General features: G+C 37.5%; 1 protein-coding gene across 2 annotated transcripts in view; it reads left to right on the top strand.

Annotated features, from left to right (window-relative positions):
- Positions 1 to 19,355, top strand: part of LOC144442510 (E3 ubiquitin-protein ligase TRIP12-like) — an 84,301-nt gene that overhangs the window by 9,170 nt on the left and 55,776 nt on the right. For both annotated transcript variants that reach the window (XM_078131872.1, XM_078131873.1), the window contains exons 5-11: positions 378 to 471; positions 4,582 to 4,733; positions 7,953 to 8,042; positions 11,738 to 11,833; positions 14,573 to 14,757; positions 16,266 to 16,361; positions 17,228 to 17,320. In XM_078131872.1, the coding sequence (XP_077987998.1) occupies positions 378 to 471; positions 4,582 to 4,733; positions 7,953 to 8,042; positions 11,738 to 11,833; positions 14,573 to 14,757; positions 16,266 to 16,361; positions 17,228 to 17,320 (806 nt within the window). The remainder of the gene's footprint in view (positions 1 to 377; positions 472 to 4,581; positions 4,734 to 7,952; positions 8,043 to 11,737; positions 11,834 to 14,572; positions 14,758 to 16,265; positions 16,362 to 17,227; positions 17,321 to 19,355) is intronic.

The raw sequence follows: 19,355 nt of genomic DNA on the forward strand, positions 1-19,355 counted from the left end.
ACTTTATACTACTAGAGTAGGGAATTCTGGGTATGGAAAAAACGGAAGGGCTTGAAAATATATGCTTACATTTCTAGTCAGTCAGTATGCATTTTGTATATGTATCTATCATTCTATTGTTCCTACCTATGCCATTATACATGTAGCATATGGATATGATGATTAAAAGCATATGTACCAACAACAGATCTTGAATTAAAAACTCTTGTAATTTCACCTACATCCGTCAATTCATATTTGCTAAATATGATCCAGAAATTCTAGAATCAGTCATTCTTTTTAAATGATTACTATCTGATGATTCACATTAAAAACTAATACTAAATTTGTCATATATTGTGTACTTGTTGAGTGATATATCATTTTTGGATTTATAGGTCAAACAAACAGAAACCCGAGTCCTTCGCCGGAGCTTGGTGGCTTGCGGCGAAGTCAGCGCCAAACAACAACGGGATCCTGTGCTAGCAGCAGGTATGTAATCCTGAGAAATTTCTATAGACTCAAGAAACTTTGGCCTACATGTACATATGTATCGCAGTGTCAGGTTTGGCCATAAATTGCTGTGTTGGGTGTCACAGTGTCAGGTTTGGCCATAAATTGCTGTGTTGGGTGTCACAGTGTCAGGTTTGGCCATAAATTGCTATGTGGGGTGTCACAGTGTCAGGTTTGGCCATAAATTGCGGTGTGGGGTGTCACTGTGTCAGGTTTGGCCATAAATTGCTGTGTTGGGTGTCACAGTGTCAGGTTTGGCCATAAATTGCTGTGTTGGGTGTCACAGTGTCAGGTTTGGCCATAAATTGCTATGTGGGGTGTCACAGTGTCAGGTTTGGCCATAAATTGCTGTGTTGGGTGTCACAGTGTCAGGTTTGGCCATAAATTGCTGTGTTGGGTGTCACAGTGTCAGGTTTGGCCATAAATTGCTGTGTGGGGTGTCACAGTGTCAGGTTTGGCCATAAATTGCTGTGTGGGGTGTCACAGTGTCAGGTTTGGCCATAAATTGCTGTGTGGGGTGTCACAGTGTCAGGTTTGGCCATAAATTGCTATGTGGGGTGTCACAGTGTCAGGTTTGGCCATAAATTGCTATGTGGGGTGTCACAGTGTCAGGTTTGGCCATAAATTGCTGTGTGGGGTGTCACAGTGTCAGGTTTGGCCATAAATTGCTATGTGGGGTGTCACAGTGTCAGGTTTGGCCATAAATTGCTGTGTTGGGTGTCACAGTGTCAGGTTTGGCCATAAATTGCTGTGTGGGGTGTCACAGTGTCAGGTTTGGCCATAAATTGCTATGTGGGGTGTCACAGTGTCAGGTTTGGCCATAAATTGCTGTGTTGGGTGTCACAGTGTCAGGTTTGGCCATAAATTGCTGTGTGGGGTGTCACAGTGTCAGGTTTGGCCATAAATTGCTGTTACTACATGTATCAGTGGTATTCAATTTGAACTTTTGTTCCAAACACAACTAGAAAATTTACCTGAAATTTTCGACTGTACACTTCAGTCTTTGTCAACAGATTGACCCACTATTCAGCACACGTGACCTTACAGGACACGTGAGCCTAATAAGGGGTCAAAGGTGCCTGGAAGTTTGTATCGTCCCCCGTCTCTGTTTAGTGATGGTTTGAGTGCTCGGATGTAAATAGCTTCTTTCACTCCCCGTTCAAAATATCTGGTTTCAGTGTCCAGTATCTTCACTTCATTTATGTTAACCGAGTGACCGGGTGATTCAATGTGGATGTGTTGGGAGACCTCTGATGTGCTGGAACTAGGTCTCTGTGTTCCAAAAATCTGGTCTTGAGTGATCTCTCAGTTTCCCCTATATATGAATCTTTGCATTGGCCTGTGTTGGTCTGGCCCTGGCAAGGAATTTGGTACACTACTCCACATACATGTTCCTTTTTAGTCTTGTCCTTTGGAGACACCAATAATTGCCGCAAGGTTTTAGTGGGCTTGATGCAGGTGTTTATACCGTAAGCAGTAAAGATTCTTTTTAGTGCCTCTGAAGTGTCCTTGATGTAAGGTAGGACCACTAAACCCTTACTTGGTTGTTCCTTCTTACGGATGGTCTTTGACTTTTGAGGCTGGATGACTGTGGCTTTATCTACTGCCCACTTTGGGTATCCACACCTATACAGTGCCTGGTTGATGTGAGTCTTTTCTTCTTCACGATCTGAGTTGTAGGTAATCACCGTATCTGCTCTGTGATGAAGCGTCCGGATCACACCTAGTTTGTGCTGTAAAGGGTGGTTAGAGTAAAAATTGAGGTACTGGTCTGTATGGGTGGGTTTGCGGTAGATTTTAGTTTTTAAAGAGCCATCATCCTGAATAACTGTGGTCGTATCTAGGAAAGCCAGAGACCTATCCTGTTCTTCCTCGGTGGTAAACTTGATGTCTGGGTCAAGACTGTTTAGATGGTCAGTGAATTCCTGAGAGTGACACTTTTTAAGTTTTGTGTGCGTGTCGTCCACGTATCTGTACCACCATAATGGAGGATGGGGGGGCTGTTTCTATGGCGCGGAGTTCTAATTGCTCCATGTACAGATTGCATACTATGGGGGAAACAGGTGACCCCATAGCTGCACCATGAATTTGTTGGAAGAACACACAATCATAAACAAAATAAGTGCACTTCAGACAAACACTGAGTAGCTTAACCACTTGGCTGGGTGATAAACTGGTTCGCTGGTTAAGGGTGGTGTCCTCCTGTAGTCTATGTAATATCACATCCAATGCTTTGTCAATAGGTACTGAGGTGAACAAAGCAGTTACATCATAAGAACGTAACTCCTCATCAGGTTCAACCCTTTCCTTCTTGATAGCATCTGCAAATTGTTGGGAGTTGACGACGTGATGTTTAGACTTGCCAACCAGTGGAGATAGAATACCAGCCAGAAATTTAGCACAGTTGTACGTTATGGATCCTACACTGCTGACAATGGGACGAAGAGGAATATTCAGTTTATGAACTTTAGGTAGCCCATAAAACTTTGGAGGAGTCTCTGAAGTAGGGTACAGCTGTCTGTATTGGACTCTGTTTAACCCACCTTCTTCTTCCAGTTGTTGTAATACTGACACCAGCTCCTTCTTATACTTGGTGGTAGGGTCCCTCTTGCCCAATTTAAGATAAGTTCCGCTGTCACTCAGTAGGTCTTGACACTTCTGTTTATAGTCCGATGTATTCAGAACTACTACCATACGTCCCTTATCTGCAGGTAAAATCTGGATGTCATTGTCCTGCTTCAGATCTTTCAAAGCTAGTTGTTCTTCCTTCGATAAATTCGATTATATTTTCTTGGGACGCATTAAGATGTTAACCACTTTGCTGCGTAACTCGTTCGAATCCCTCTCATTCAAATTACGACATGCTACTTCAGTCTGGGTCACGATGTCGACGACTGGTACTTCCGGGTTGGTGACTGCAAAATTTAGACCTTTCGCCAACACAGAGAACTCCGGATCACTAAGAATCCTGTCTGAACAGTTCTTAACCCATTTACTGATACACTCCGACGCTAGATTGGTTTTAACCTGGTCTTTACGGTCCTTATCTGCGAGGTGTGCAAACTTCGCTTGTTGACGTTTCTTGGAGGTATCGTGTTCACGTATCTGTGACCTTTGACATCTTGACCTAGTTTCAGTAGCTACGTCTTCTGGTAGTGACTCGGCAATACGGGACTCAGCGTCAACTTTATCTTTGTTCAGGAGGTTTAATTTGTGCACATTTTGTCCTATACGTACATTTAAGAGTTGTTTTTCCGATCTTTTGAGAATACTGTTGGCTTTATCCCCCTTTACCGTGCTCTTCAATTGTAAGCTCTTCGGAGTGACATTGTGGTGTTTACAATGCAAATTAAAACGAAGATGGTTGCGATACCATACACATGTATCAGTATTGTGTGGGTTGTCATATCATTGCAATACTATTATAAGGACATTTCAAATTGATTAACTGGGTGAGGTGTTTGAAATTGGAATATGCCTACACGTTAACACTCTCTACAAATCTACCATTTCCTTCAAGAAGGAACATGCTTCTTTTTTATCGTAAAATCATTTGTTTTGAAATATGTTCCCATTTATCACAATTTATATGTGCTTGTATACATGTACTACATACAACTCCATGTGGGGCCTTACCTTTATTTGTTCAGCTTATATAATGACTTAATGAGTATTAAAACCAGATTATTTAACCTTTGATCAAAATTAAAAGTTTATCATATGATAGCTACATTTGTATAGGAGAGCATCCCAGCTTCTGGTGTATTTCAGGTGCACAGGATCAAACATGACAGTAGGGTAACTGCAGGCAATGTCCCTGGAAAAAACTATTATTATTTTATATTGTCTTTTTTGAGATACAGATCATAATACATCATTTTACACAAATGACCGTTAATATCATCAAATGAAAAAATCTGGAATCTGGAATCAGAATGTGGTAAAAGTATGGTAATGTTGGATGCAAGCCCTCCATATTTATCTTTTCATTTGTCTTCATAAATATCATAATACTTAATATTAAACTTTCTATGATATCATTATCAAATAAAGTGATGTACTGATTATCTTGTCATCTTGTCATTTTAGTAGTCGGCGGGGCTCAGGACCAGGCAAACGAACACTAGCTGGGACTCGCCGACAACAAGGCAGCATGTCTAACAGTGACAATACCCAAGATAGTGCCAATGCCAACAGCACCAGGAACAATGATGACAATACACCAGGAGCAGGTGCTGCAGGTAAAGTGTCTTTCAGAACTAGTAAATTCTATAAATTTTATACAGAATAGGATGTCAAAGATAGACAGTTTATATGTGATTCTAAATGCTGACATTGACCAGTGTTATTTTGATACACAATAGTGTCATGAAACGTGTTATGCTATCAAAATGGCAACTTGCTTGATTTACTTTGAGTGTAGTTGGTGTATCCAGTCTTATTTTGACAACTCTAGTATTATCATTTCAATATGACTGACAAGTATATAAGGGTTATTATCATTTCAATATGACTGACAAGTATATAAGGGTTGTTATCATTTCAATATGACTAACAAGTATATAAGGGTTGTTATCATTTCAATATGACTGACAAGTATATAAGGGTTATTATCATTTCAATATGACTAACAAGTATATAAGGGTTGTTATCATTTCAATATGACTGACAAGTATATAAGGGTTATTATCATTTCAATATGACTGACAAGTATATAAGGGTTGTTATCATTTCAATATGACTAACAAGTATATAAGGGTTGTTATCATTTCAATATAACTAACAAGTATATAAGGGTTGTTATCATTTCAAATATGACTGACAAGTATATAAGGGTTATTATCATTTCAAATATGACTAACAAGTATATAAGGGTTATTATCATTTCAAATATGACTAACAAGTATATAAGGGTTGTTATCATTTCAATATGACTGACAAGTATATAAGGGTTGTTATCATTTCAATATGACTAACAAGTATATAAGGGTTGTTATCATTTCAATATGACTGACAAGTATATAAGGGTTGTTATCATTTCAATATGACTAACAAGTATATAAGGGTTGTTATCATTTCAATATGACTAACAAGTATATAAGGGTTGTTATCATTTCAATATGACTAACAAGTATATAAGGGTTGTTATCATTTCAATATGACTAACAAGTATATAAGGGTTGTTATAATTTCAATATGACTAACAAGTATATAAGGGTTGTTATCATTTCAATATGACTAACAAGTATATAAGGGTTGTTATCATTTCAATATGACTAACAAGTATATAAGGGTTGTTATCATTTCAATATGACTAACAAGTATATAAGGGTTGTTATAATTTCAATATGACTGACAAGTATATAAGGGTTGTTATCATTTCAATATGACTGACAAGTATATAAGGGTTGTTATAATTTCAATATGACTAACAAGTATATAAGGGTTGTTATAATTTCAATATGACTGACAAGTATATAAGGGTTGTTATCATTTCAATATAACTGACAAGTATATAAGGGTTGTTATCATTTCAATATGACTAACAAGTATATAAGGGTTGTTATCATTTCAATATGACTAACAAGTATATAAGGGTTGTTATCATTTCAATATGACTAACAAGTATATAAGGGTTGTTATCATTTCAATATGACTAACAAGTATATAAGGGTTGTTATCATTTCAATATGACTAACAAGTATATAAGGGTTGTTATCATTTCAATATGACTAACAAGTATATAAGGGTTGTTATCATTTCAATATGACTAACAAGTATATAAGGGTTGTTATCATTTCAATATGACTAACAAGTATATAAGGGTTGTTATCATTTCAATATGACTAACATGTATATAAGGGTTGTTATCATTTCAATATGACTAACAAGTATATAAGGGTTGTTATCATTTCAATATGACTAACAAGTATATAAGGGTTGTTATCATTTCAATATGACTAACAAGTATATAAGGGTTGTTATCATTTCAATATGACTGACAAGTATATAAGGGTTGTTATCATTTCAATATGACTGACAAGTATATAAGGGTTGTTATCATTTCAATATGACTAACAAGTATATAAGGGTTGTTATCATTTCAATATGACTGACAAGTATATAAGGGTTGTTATCATTTCAATATGACTGACAAGTATATAAGGGTTGTTATCATTTCAATATGACTGACAAGTATATAAGGGTTGTTATCATTTCAATATGACTGACAAGTATATAAGGGTTGTTATCATTTCAAATATGACTAACAAGTATATAAGGGTTGTTATCATTTCAATATGACTAACAAGTATATAAGGGTTGTTATCATTTCAATATGACTGACAAGTATATAAGGGTTGTTATCATTTCAATATGACTAACAAGTATATAAGGGTTGTTATCATTTCAATATGACTAACAAGTATATAAGGGTTGTTATCATTTCAATATGACTGACAAGTATATAAGGGTTGTTATCATTTCAATATGACTAACAAGTATATAAGGGTTGTTATCATTTCAATATGACTAACAAGTATATAAGGGTTGTTATCATTTCAATATGACTAACAAGTATATAAGGGTTGTTATCATTTCAATATGACTGACAAGTATATAAGGGTTGTTATCATTTCAATATGACTAACAAGTATATAAGGGTTGTTATCATTTCAATATGACTAACAAGTATATAAGGGTTGTTATCATTTCAATATGACTGACAAGTATATAAGGGTTGTTATCATTTCAATATGACTGACAAGTATATAAGGGTTGTTATCATTTCAATATGACTAACAAGTATATAAGGGTTGTTATCATTTCAATATGACTAACAAGTATATAAGGGTTGTTATCATTTCAATATGACTGACAAGTATATAAGGGTTGTTATCATTTCAATATGACTGACAAGTATATAAGGGTTGTTATCATTTCAATATGACTAACAAGTATATAAGGGTTGTTATCATTTCAATATGACTGACAAGTATATAAGGGTTGTTATCATTTCAATATGACTAACAAGTATATAAGGGTTGTTATCATTTCAATATGACTGACAAGTATATAAGGGTTGTTATCATTTCAATATGACTAACAAGTATATAAGGGTTGTTATCATTTCAATATGACTAACAAGTATATAAGGGTTGTTATCATTTCAATATGACTGACAAGTATATAAGGGTTGTTATCATTTCAATATGACTGACAAGTATATAAGGGTTGTTATCATTTCAATATGACTAACAAGTATATAAGGGTTGTTATCATTTCAATATGACTGACAAGTATATAAGGGTTGTTATCATTTCAATATGACTGACAAGTATATAAGGGTTGTTATCATTTCAATATGACTAACAAGTATATAAGGGTTGTTATCATTTCAATATGACTAACAAGTATATAAGGGTTGTTGTATCACATTAGTTTGTCTTTCATCTTGACAGCTGCAGCAAGTTCTGCATCTGGTGGTGCTTCAGCAATGGCTGCGATGGGAGACACTGATTCTGATGAGTCAGAGATGGGACGATTACAAGGTAAGACAAGCTGATTGACGAGGCTTTTGAAATTGCTATGTTAGCTATAAAATTGGTGTATAAACTTTTAAATTGCTATGTTAGCTATAAAATTGGTGTATAAACTTTTAAATTGCTATGTTAGCTATGAAATTGGTGTATAAACTTTTTTTAACAGTAGCGAAGTTGGGTTCTAACCTTCTTCCTGCCACCTGCCATATGGTCAAGCTGTTCATATTAGTATAATTCAGGTACCTTAGTAGATGTTCCCACTCTAGATACAGTACCTCACAAGATCTCACTCTAGATACAAAACCTCACAAGATCCCACTCTAAATACAGTACCTCACAAGATTCCACTCTAAATACAGTACCTCACAAGATTCCACTATAAATACAGTACCTCACAAGATCTCACTTTAGATACAGTACCTCACAAGATTCCACTCTAGATACAGTACCTCACAAGATCCCACTCTAGATACAGTACCTCACAAGATCTCACTTTAGATACAGTACCTCACAAGATTCCACTCTAGATACAGTACCTTACAATATCCCACTCTAAATACAGTACCTCACAAGATCTCACTTTAGATACAGTACCTCACAAGATCCCACTCTAAATACAGTACCTCTCAAGATCTCACTTTAGATACAGTACCTCACAAGATCTCACTTTAGATACAGTACCTTACAAGATCCCACTCTAAATACAGTACCTCACAAGATTCCACTCTAAATACAGTACCTCACAAGATTCCACTATAAATACAGTACCTCACAAGATCTCACTTTAGATACAGTACCTCACAAGATTCCACTCTAGATACAGTACCTCACAAGATCCCACTCTAGATACAGTACCTCACAAGATCTCACTTTAGATACAGTACCTCACAAGATTCCACTCTAGATACAGTACCTTACAATATCCCACTCTAAATACAGTACCTCACAAGATCTCACTTTAGATACAGTACCTCACAAGATCCCACTCTAAATACAGTACCTCTCAAGATCTCACTTTAGATACAGTACCTCACAAGATTCCACTCTAGATACAGTACCTCACAAGATCTCACTTTAGATACAGTACCTCACAAGATTCCACTCTAGATACAGTACCTCACAAGATCTCACTTTAGATACAGTACCTCACAAGATTCCACTCTAGATACAGTACCTCACAAGATCTGACTCTAGATACAGTACCTCACAAGATTCCACTCTAGATACAGTACCTCACAAGATCTCACTTTAGATACAGTACCTCACAAGATTCCACTCTAGATACAATACCTCACAAGATCCTACTCTAGATACAGTACCTCACAAGATTCCACTCTAAATACAGTACCTCACAAGATCCCACTCTAGATACAATACCTTATAAGATCCCACTCTAAATACAGTACCTCACAAGATTCCACTCTAAATACAGTACCTCACAAGATTCCACTCTTAATACAGTACCTCACAAGATCTGACTCTAAATACAGTACCTTACAAGATCCCACTCTAAATACAGTACCTCACAAGATTCCACTCTAAATACAGTACCTCACAAGATTCCACTCTTAATACAGTACCTCACAAGATCTGACTCTAAATACAGTACCTTTATACAAGATCTGACTCTAAATACAGTACCTCACAAGATTCCACTCTTAATACAGTACCTCACAAGATCTGACTCTAAATACAGTACCTTTATACAAGATCTGACTCTAAATACAGTACCTCACAAGATCCCACTCTAGATACAGTACCTCACAAGATTCCACTCTAAATACAGTACCTCACAAGATCTCACTTTAGATACAGTACCTCACAAGATTCCACTCTAGATACAGTACCTCACAAGATCTGACTCTAAATACAGTACCTCACAAGATTCCACTCTAAATACAGTACGTCACAAGATTCCACTCTAAATACAGTACCTCACAAGATCCCACTCTAAATACAGTACCTCACAAGATTCCACTCTAAATACAGTGCCTCACAAGATCCCACTCTAGATACAGTACCTCACAAGATTCCACTCTAAATACAGTACCTCACAAGATCTCACTTTAGATACAGTACCTCACAAGATTCCACTCTAGATACAGTACCTCACAAGATCTCACTTTAGATACAGTACCTCACAAGATCTCACTTTAGATACAGTACCTCACAAGATTCCACTCTAAATACAGTACCTTACAATATCCCACTCTAAATACAGTACCTCACAAGATCTCACTTTAGATACAGTACCTCACAAGATTCCACTGTAAATACAGTACCTCACAAGATCCCACTCTAGATACAGTACCTCACAAGATCCCACTCTAAATACAGTACCTCACAAGATTCCACTCTAGATACAGTACCTCACAAGATCCCACTCTGAATACAGTACCTCACAAGATCTCACTTTAGATACAGTACCTTACAAGATCCCACTCTAAATACAGTACCTCTCAAGATCTCACTTTAGATACAGTACCTCACAAGATCCCACTCTAAATACAGTACCTCACAAGATTCCACTTTAGATACAGTACCTCACAAGATTCCACTCTAGATACAATACCTCACAAGATCTGACTTTAAATACAGTACCTCACAAGATTCCACTCTAAATACAGTACCTCACAAGATTCCACTTTAGATACAGTACCTCACAAGATTCCACTCTAGATACAGTACCTTACAATATCCCACTCTAAATACAGTACCTCACAAGATTCCACTCTAAATACAGTACCTCACAAGATCTCACTTTAGATACAGTACCTCACAAGATTCCACTATAAATACAATACCTCACAAGATCTGACTCTAGATACAGTACCTCACAAGATCTCACTCTAGATACAGTACCTTACAAGATCCCACTCTAGATACAGTACCTTATAAGATCCCACTCTAAATACAGTACCTCACAAGATTCCACTCTAAATACAGTACCTCACAAGATTCCACTCTTAATACAGTACCTCACAAGATCTGACTCTAAATACAGTACCTTACAAGATCCCACTCTAAATACAGTACCTCACAAGATTCCACTCTAAATACAGTACCTCACAAGATTCCACTCTTAATACAGTACCTCACAAGATCTGACTCTAAATACAGTACCTTACAAGATCTGACTCTAAATACAGTACCTCACAAGATTCCACTCTAAATACAGTACCTCACAAGATCCCACTCTAAATACAGTACCTCACAAGATTCCACTCTAAATACAGTACCTCACAAGATCCCACTCTAGATACAGTACCTCACAAGATTCCACTCTAAATACAGTACCTCACAAGATCCCACTCTAGATACAGTACCTCACAAGATTCCACTCTAAATACAGTACCTCACAAGATCCCACTCTAGATACAGTACCTCACAAGATCCCACTCTAAATACAGTACCTCACAAGATCCCACTCTAGATACAGTACCTTAGATGTTCCCACTCTAGATACAGTACCTTAGATGTTCCCACTCTAGATACAGTACCTTATATGTTCCCACTCTAGATACAGTACCTCACAAGATCCCACTCTAGATACAGTACCCTAGATGTTCCCACTCTAGATAAGTACCAAATTAATGTTGGTAAATGTGTCATGAATGGAACAAAACTTTGTTTTGATTATTTGTGTATATTCACCATGCTAGCACAATGTGTCAATCTGTGTAAACAATTTGTTTTTCCATTAGCTTTGTTGGAAGCAAGGGGTCTACCGCCACATTTGTTTGGTGCTTTGGGCCCAAGGATGCATCAATTACTGAACAGAAGTATGAGTAGTGGTACAAGTAAGTATCATTTAATATAAGGCCACATAAGAAAATTGTGTGTCCAATAACTCGACTGACCCTAGTTTAAGCCTCTGACCCTGAACAGTTTTTAGCACAACTGAACTGAAACTGCATAGTGAATGGGTTGAAACTTGGTGGGGATGGTTCTGGAGGTATTATTTTGCAGTTATTGTTGAAAACATTTCAACACAATTGGCCCCAAAAATGTGATTTTTGGTCAAAAAAACTCAAAAACTACTGGGCAGATTGGGATGAAATTTGGGTGAAACATTCTTCAGGGTGTTTTTACCAAGAAGTGTTCATGATATGATAGTCCCATCAGTGATATGCAAATTAGGGAAAGCAAGGAACTATTCTTTTATTTTAAAATGATTTATGAGGTTCAAGAAGGAAAATAAGACAGAAAGAAGGATAGTTTTTACTGGATTTCAAAGTTTATGTCTGTTTTATTTTGACATTGTATCAAGTGGAACACGGAATACACAGGGATGGATAAACTTTATACTGTAACGTAATGTACATTATATGTGTGATACTCTGGTTGATTAATCTTGATTACATTGGTGATAGTTTGAGAGTGAAGCTACAGTTTGTTTTATGAGATCAACAAAGTCACTGCTAAACCACCAATGTTTGTTTTTAAAGGTGATTCAAAATACCCCATACCACAACCTTGAAAAATGTTCTTTATATGTGTCATAACCAGTGAATGCAAAGTTTAACTATTCAAAATTGCATGATAAGTGAGAAATAAAGAGTTAATTTAAAACTGGTGATCAGCAACGACCTGAACAGCTATGAATTTATGGTTATGCTGCCTATTGTTCTCCCTTTTTGGCATTGTGACGAGTTCATGCCAGTAGTAAACAATAGCAGAGAGTAATAATTCTGACTTTGATACTCATCAGATTTTATCTGAGAGTGATGAATCTTCTTTCAATGATGATTTTACCATGTGCGATAGATTGATTTGGCTTTTTCTGTAGGTGTCATGTCCTACAATAACAAAAATAGTCAAAGTGCTAGTGATGTTGGAGAGTATATCAGGTTCAAGTTGATCACGAATTCTATTGCCGATTCAGACCTCGATAAGACTAGGAGTAGGAGCTAAACTGTGATTACAAGTCGATATCAAAATGCCTCTAATGATAACTAGAATGTATTGCCTCAAAAAATAATAATCAAACCAAGCATAATGTTCCTATTGCCGATTTTTTCCCACACGTGAACAAAGCAAGAAACTGCTGACATGCACACGTGAACATAGCAAGAAACTGCTGACATGCACACATGAACACAGCAAGACACTGCTGACAGGCACACATGAACACAGCAAGACATTGCTGACATGCACACATGAACACAGCAAGACACTGCTGACATGCACACATGAACACAGCAAGACACTGCTGACATGCACACATGAACACAGCAAGACACTGCTGACATACACACATGAACACAGCAAGACACCACTGACATACACACATGAACATAGCAAGACACTGCTGACATGCACACATGAACACAGCAAGACATTGCTGACATGCACACATGAACACAGCAAGACACTGCTGACAGGCACACATGAACACAGCAAGACATTGCTGACATGCACACATGAACACAGCAAGACACTGCTGACATGCACACATGAACACAGCAAGACACTGCTGACATGCACACATGAACACAGCAAGACACTGCTGACATGCACACATGAACATAGGAAGACACCACTGACATGCACACATGAACATAGCGAGACACTGCTGACATACACATGAACATAGCAAGACAATGCTGACATACACACATGAACACAGCAAGACACCACTGACACACACACATGAACACAGCAAGACACCACTGACATACACACATGAACATAGCAAGACACTGCTGACATGCACACATGAACAGAGCAAGACACTGCTGACATACACACATGAACACAGCAAGACACCACTGACATACACAAATGAACACAGCAAGACACCACTGACATACACACATGAACATAGCAAGACACTGCTGACATGCACACATGAACACAGCAAGACATTGCTGACATGCACACATGAACACAGCAAGACATTGCTGACAGGCACACATGAACACAGCAAGACACTGCTGACATGCACACATGAACACAGCAAGACACCACTGACACACACACATGAACACAGCAAGACACTGCTGACAGGCACACATGAACATAGCAAGACACTGCTGATATGCACACATGAACACAGCAAGACACCACTGACACACACATGAACACAGCAAGACATTGCTGACATACACACATGAACACAGCAAGACACTGCTGACAGGCACACATGAACACAGCAAGACACCACTGACACACACACATGAACACAGTAAGACACTGCTGACATGCACACATGAACACAGCAAGACACCATGGACATAGCAAGACACTGCTGACATGCACAGGAACATAGCAAGACACTGCTGACATGCACAGGAACATAGCAAGATACTGCTGACGTGCACACATGACCATAGCAAGACAGTGCTGACACACACAGGAACATAGCAAGACACCACTGATGTTACGCAATAGTAAAAGGAAAGAATCAAAACAGCATTAAGGTGTGTTTGAGGGTGCCATAAGTATAGGTCGAATGAATTCAAAGTAAAGAGAACTTGTATTCATGACAGGTTTCATAAATAGACAATATCTAATATCTGAATGTATTGTTTGTACAGGTACCAAAGCCCAGCAGTTATTGACAGGTTTACAATCAACAGATGAAAGTCAACAACTTCAGGCAGCCATTGAAATGTGTCAGTTGTTAGTCATGGGTAATGAAGAAACATTAGGTGGCTTTCCTGTCAAGCAAGCTGTCCCAGCATTGATTAATCTACTACAATTGGATGAAAATTTTGACATGGTAAGTAATTCTTGTTGTGTTACATTGTAGTGGGGAAAACCCACCATGTTGATGTGTTATATTACATTTTGTACACACAGTGGAGAAATGTACCCTTTTGATGATAGACTATTGTAAATAATCCTAGACTATACAGTAAGACACCACTGACACACACACACATGAACACATTAAGACACTGCTGACATACACACATGAACACAGCAAGACACCACTGACACACACACACATGAACACAGCAAGACACCACTGACACACACACACATGAACACAGCAAGACACCACTGACACACACACACATGAACACAGCAAGACACCACTGACACACACACACATGAACACAGCAAGACACCACTGACACACACACACATGAACACAGCAAGACACCACTGACACACACACACACACACACACACACATGAACACAGCAAGACACCACTGACACACACATGAACATAGCAAGACACTGCTGACAGGCACACATGAACACAGCAAGACACCACTGACATACACAGGAACACAGCAAGACACCACTGACACACACATGTCATGAACACAGCAAGACACTGCTGACATGCACACATGAACACAGCAAGACACTGCTGACATGCACACATGAACACAGCAAGACACTGCTGACATGCACACATGAACACAGCAAGACACCACTGACATACACAGGAACACAGCAAGACACCACTGACACACACAGGAATACAGCAAGACACCATAGCTTATTGATGACAGTGACAGAGTTAGATAAACAACATTCAAAATTTTGTCACTTTGTTCATTCATTGCTGAGTTCATGCATAGACTGCATGTATTGATAACCTACAAATACAGTCTGTAGACTGCACTAAAGGCATGTTAACTCACCACTGAGTCATGCACTGAAGGCATGTTAACTCACCACTGAGTCATGCACTGAAAGCATGTTAATTCACCACTGAGTCATGCACTGGAGGCATGTTAATTCACCACTGAGTCATGCACTGAAGGCATGTTAATTCACCACTGAGTCATGCACTGAAAGCATGTTAATTCACCACTGAGTCATGCACTGGAGGCATGTTAATTCACCACTGAGTCATGCACTGAAAGCGTGTTAACTTACTGCTGAGTCATGCACTGAAGGCATGTTAATTCACCACTGAGTCATGCACTAAAGGCATGTTAATTCACCACTGAGTCATGCACTGGAGGCATGTTAATTCACCACTGAGTCATGCACTGAAAGCGTGTTAACTCACTGCCGAGTCATGCACTGTAAAGGCATGTTAACTCACTGCTGAGTCATGCACTGAAAGCATGTTAACTCACTGCTGAGTCATGCACTAAAGGCATGTTAACTCACTGCTGAGTCATGCACTAAAGGCATGTTAACTCACTGCTGAGTCATGTACTGAAGGTATGTCAGCTTACTATACATAATTGTAGGGTAGTGTACGTGTTTGTGTCAATGTGTCATTGTCTGTTTGACCTTTCATCTGTTTTCATTATTTCAGATGAATCATGCCTGCAGAGCTCTAACATATATGATGGAGGCATTACCTAGATCATCTGCTGTTGTTGTGGAAGCTGTTCCTGTTTTCTTGGAAAAGGTATGTTTCACAATATGAGATGGCACATGACATGACTTCAGTATTTTCTATTTATGCAGGATACCTGTCATAATCACTGTTATAGTAGATTGTATCATCATTTCAAATTACATGTTTAGCACAACTGAACTAATGAAGTTCAGTAGTGCTGTAGGCATGGTGTGGTGTCTGTCTGTCTTTGCATGTATGTGTGTGTGTGTGTGTGTGTTTTTGTGTGCATGCGTATGTGTGTGTTGTGTGCATGCGTGCATGTGTGTGTGTATGTGTGTGCGTATGTGTGCGTGCATGCGTGCGTGACCTAAAAAAACGCTGGCCCAGTTGCTTTGGTATTTGTTGCGACATTACTTGTAGTGTCGAGTTGGAAAATTGTTCAAGGAAAAATGATGACATCACTGGTGTGTGATAATGGTTCAAAAATGTGCTTTTTGGTAACTCAAAAACTACTGGGCAGATCAGTCTGAAATTTAATGGGGTGTGAGTTCAATTCCTACATGGGTCACTTTTCTTTCCTCATTTATAACAAATCCAAAAATTACTTTATGGTGAGTTTCTTTCATTTATAGCAAACCCAGAAAGCATGGATGGATAGGATTGGAAAAAATCTTCAAAAAATGTATGCAAATATGCCTAGCAACAAGACCACATTATCTTCGGAGAAAGTTTTTTTCTCAACAGTTGTGCTACACACCATTGGCGCTCTTATTGACAAGATGAGCTTGGGTGTCCACACTTATCTTTTAGTGTGTATATGTGTGCATGTGTCTGTCTATCTGTCTGTGAGAATTGTGTAAACGGTTTGATGTATGAAATATTCTCAAATGTTAAACACAACTTCAGTTTTACTTGTGTTCCTCTCTTCTTTGTAGTTACAAGTTATTCAGTGTATGGATGTTGCAGAACAGTCACTAACAGCATTGGAAATGTTATCTAGACGACACAGTAAATCCATTCTACAAGCCGTAAGTAAACAGATCTTTCAACTTATCACACAGCTGTGTTGGGGAGGGGAGGGGTGTTATCTAGCCCTTTCACCACAAGCAGTCAGATAGTTAGCCTGCAGTCAGCACAGTAGGGAGTCATACAAAGCAAACAAAGATAAGCAGTCGTTTGGTTTTGAATGTCTCATTTGCATACAAGTCAGTGTTTTTTTCAAACTCTAATAACATTTCACGGTGAATTTACAGAAACGTAATTTTTTCACGAGATTGTCAAGGACATTCAGAGGGTTCCATTGATGTGTTTTTTGTGTGATATTACTATAAAGTAACTGGGTTCTTGTCGATTCAAAAAATCCTGTATGGTTACACCACCATGATCTCCAAACAATGTATTACTTTTTAGTGTTTCCATGTACTCCACTATTTCAAACTACCCATATAGTTAGAGGAACACTTCAACTACATTACCTATGAATGTCAATCCATTTAAGTTTGCGTGAGGGCCAAGTCCAACCTTTTTAGGTAGCAGTGCAGAGAGGTCACACTGTATCAATGAGTTTTCAGTGGTGGTGGGTGTTACGTAACAGCCACATTGGGGTCATCTCTGGTCATTTACTAAGGATTCTATTCTACTGCACACTTTTCTTACAGCTGATACTACATCTACAGTCAATATCATTTGTCCATGGTCGAGTTGTAGTTTCCCTTTTTTATATTATACAATTTCAACAGTTTTATCAACAATCTGTATAGGAATCAGGAGGGGTAAATGAGAAACTCACACTTAGTCAGTGTTGTGCATGTTTTTCTTCAATCCTTTACACAGTAATATATCATGGGACAAATGTTTGCGCATACTTCCACTTCACATAGTATAGCTGTATTTTGTTCTGTTTGACATAATATTTAACTTAAAAGGGGACTACTAAAGTGACCATAATAGGTGAGAATGGGGTTTGTAACAAGGATTTTGAAAGTATCAAAAAGTGTGTAATGGTACAATGATTAATAGTTGTTTCTCCATCTTTTAATTTCATGTCATTTATTGAGTTACAATCTTGAACTTGGTATGTTTTTACACGTTATTTTGACTTTTTCCAAACATTTCATTCCAAGCTGAGCTAAAGTAAAAAGACATGCAACTCCAAAGCAGAATGCATACACAAGTATATCACATAAGGAAATACACATGTTTTACTTATAAACACTTGTTTATTTTTTAAATATATATTTTTAAAATCAATATTTACATATTATATAATCTCTAACTGCTCTTCATCACTATCTATGTTCATTTCTTCCAACACATTCTCTGGCCAATCCAATGAGAATGGGGTTTGTAACAAGGATTTTGAAAGTATCAAAATCTGAGAAAATGTCTGACTGAGTATATATTTCCTTGTGGCCAATCTTGAAAACTTTAATAATCTTACGATTTGCTTTACCCATCTTCGTGATTGGTACAATAGTACCATTGAAATAGAAAAACTTGCCATGTTTCACTATAAAAAAAACATAAACATATTACAAGTTACACACAAGGTTGAAATTTTGTTTTGAGAAATAATACAATTAAACTGCAACCACTTGTAATTGTATCAGAACAATGGCAAATAGCAAACCCATATTAATAATCATATAACTTCTACCTTCTTTAATGCATTTTTTGTTGTTTGTAATGTTAAACTTTGTATGGTTTTGTTTTATTTGGATTTTGTTATGTATGTGATCGAGTGTATCACCCCAAAAAAGTTTTAAAATAAATGAAATAATCACAATTAAATAATAATATATAATAATGATGATGATAATAGACCTCAGCATTTCAGTCATTAATACACAATACAATAGCTCCCTTATTCTAATATACACTTGTCAAGTACATTTAAACCCACTTTCACTTGAATTTTTCACTTACACTTACGTATAATCGCAACCTATAAAGTATTAGTTAGGTTTACATGTACAGCCTGGAATGTCAAAGTTACACGACATGAACAGCAACTGTTGGATATCCAATGTACATGCTTCTCTTTTTCTAGAACAAAACTACAAT

This window comes from Glandiceps talaboti, chromosome 11 (genome assembly GCF_964340395.1).
Source record: "Glandiceps talaboti chromosome 11, keGlaTala1.1, whole genome shotgun sequence".
Lineage (NCBI taxonomy): Eukaryota > Metazoa > Hemichordata > Enteropneusta > Spengelidae > Glandiceps > Glandiceps talaboti.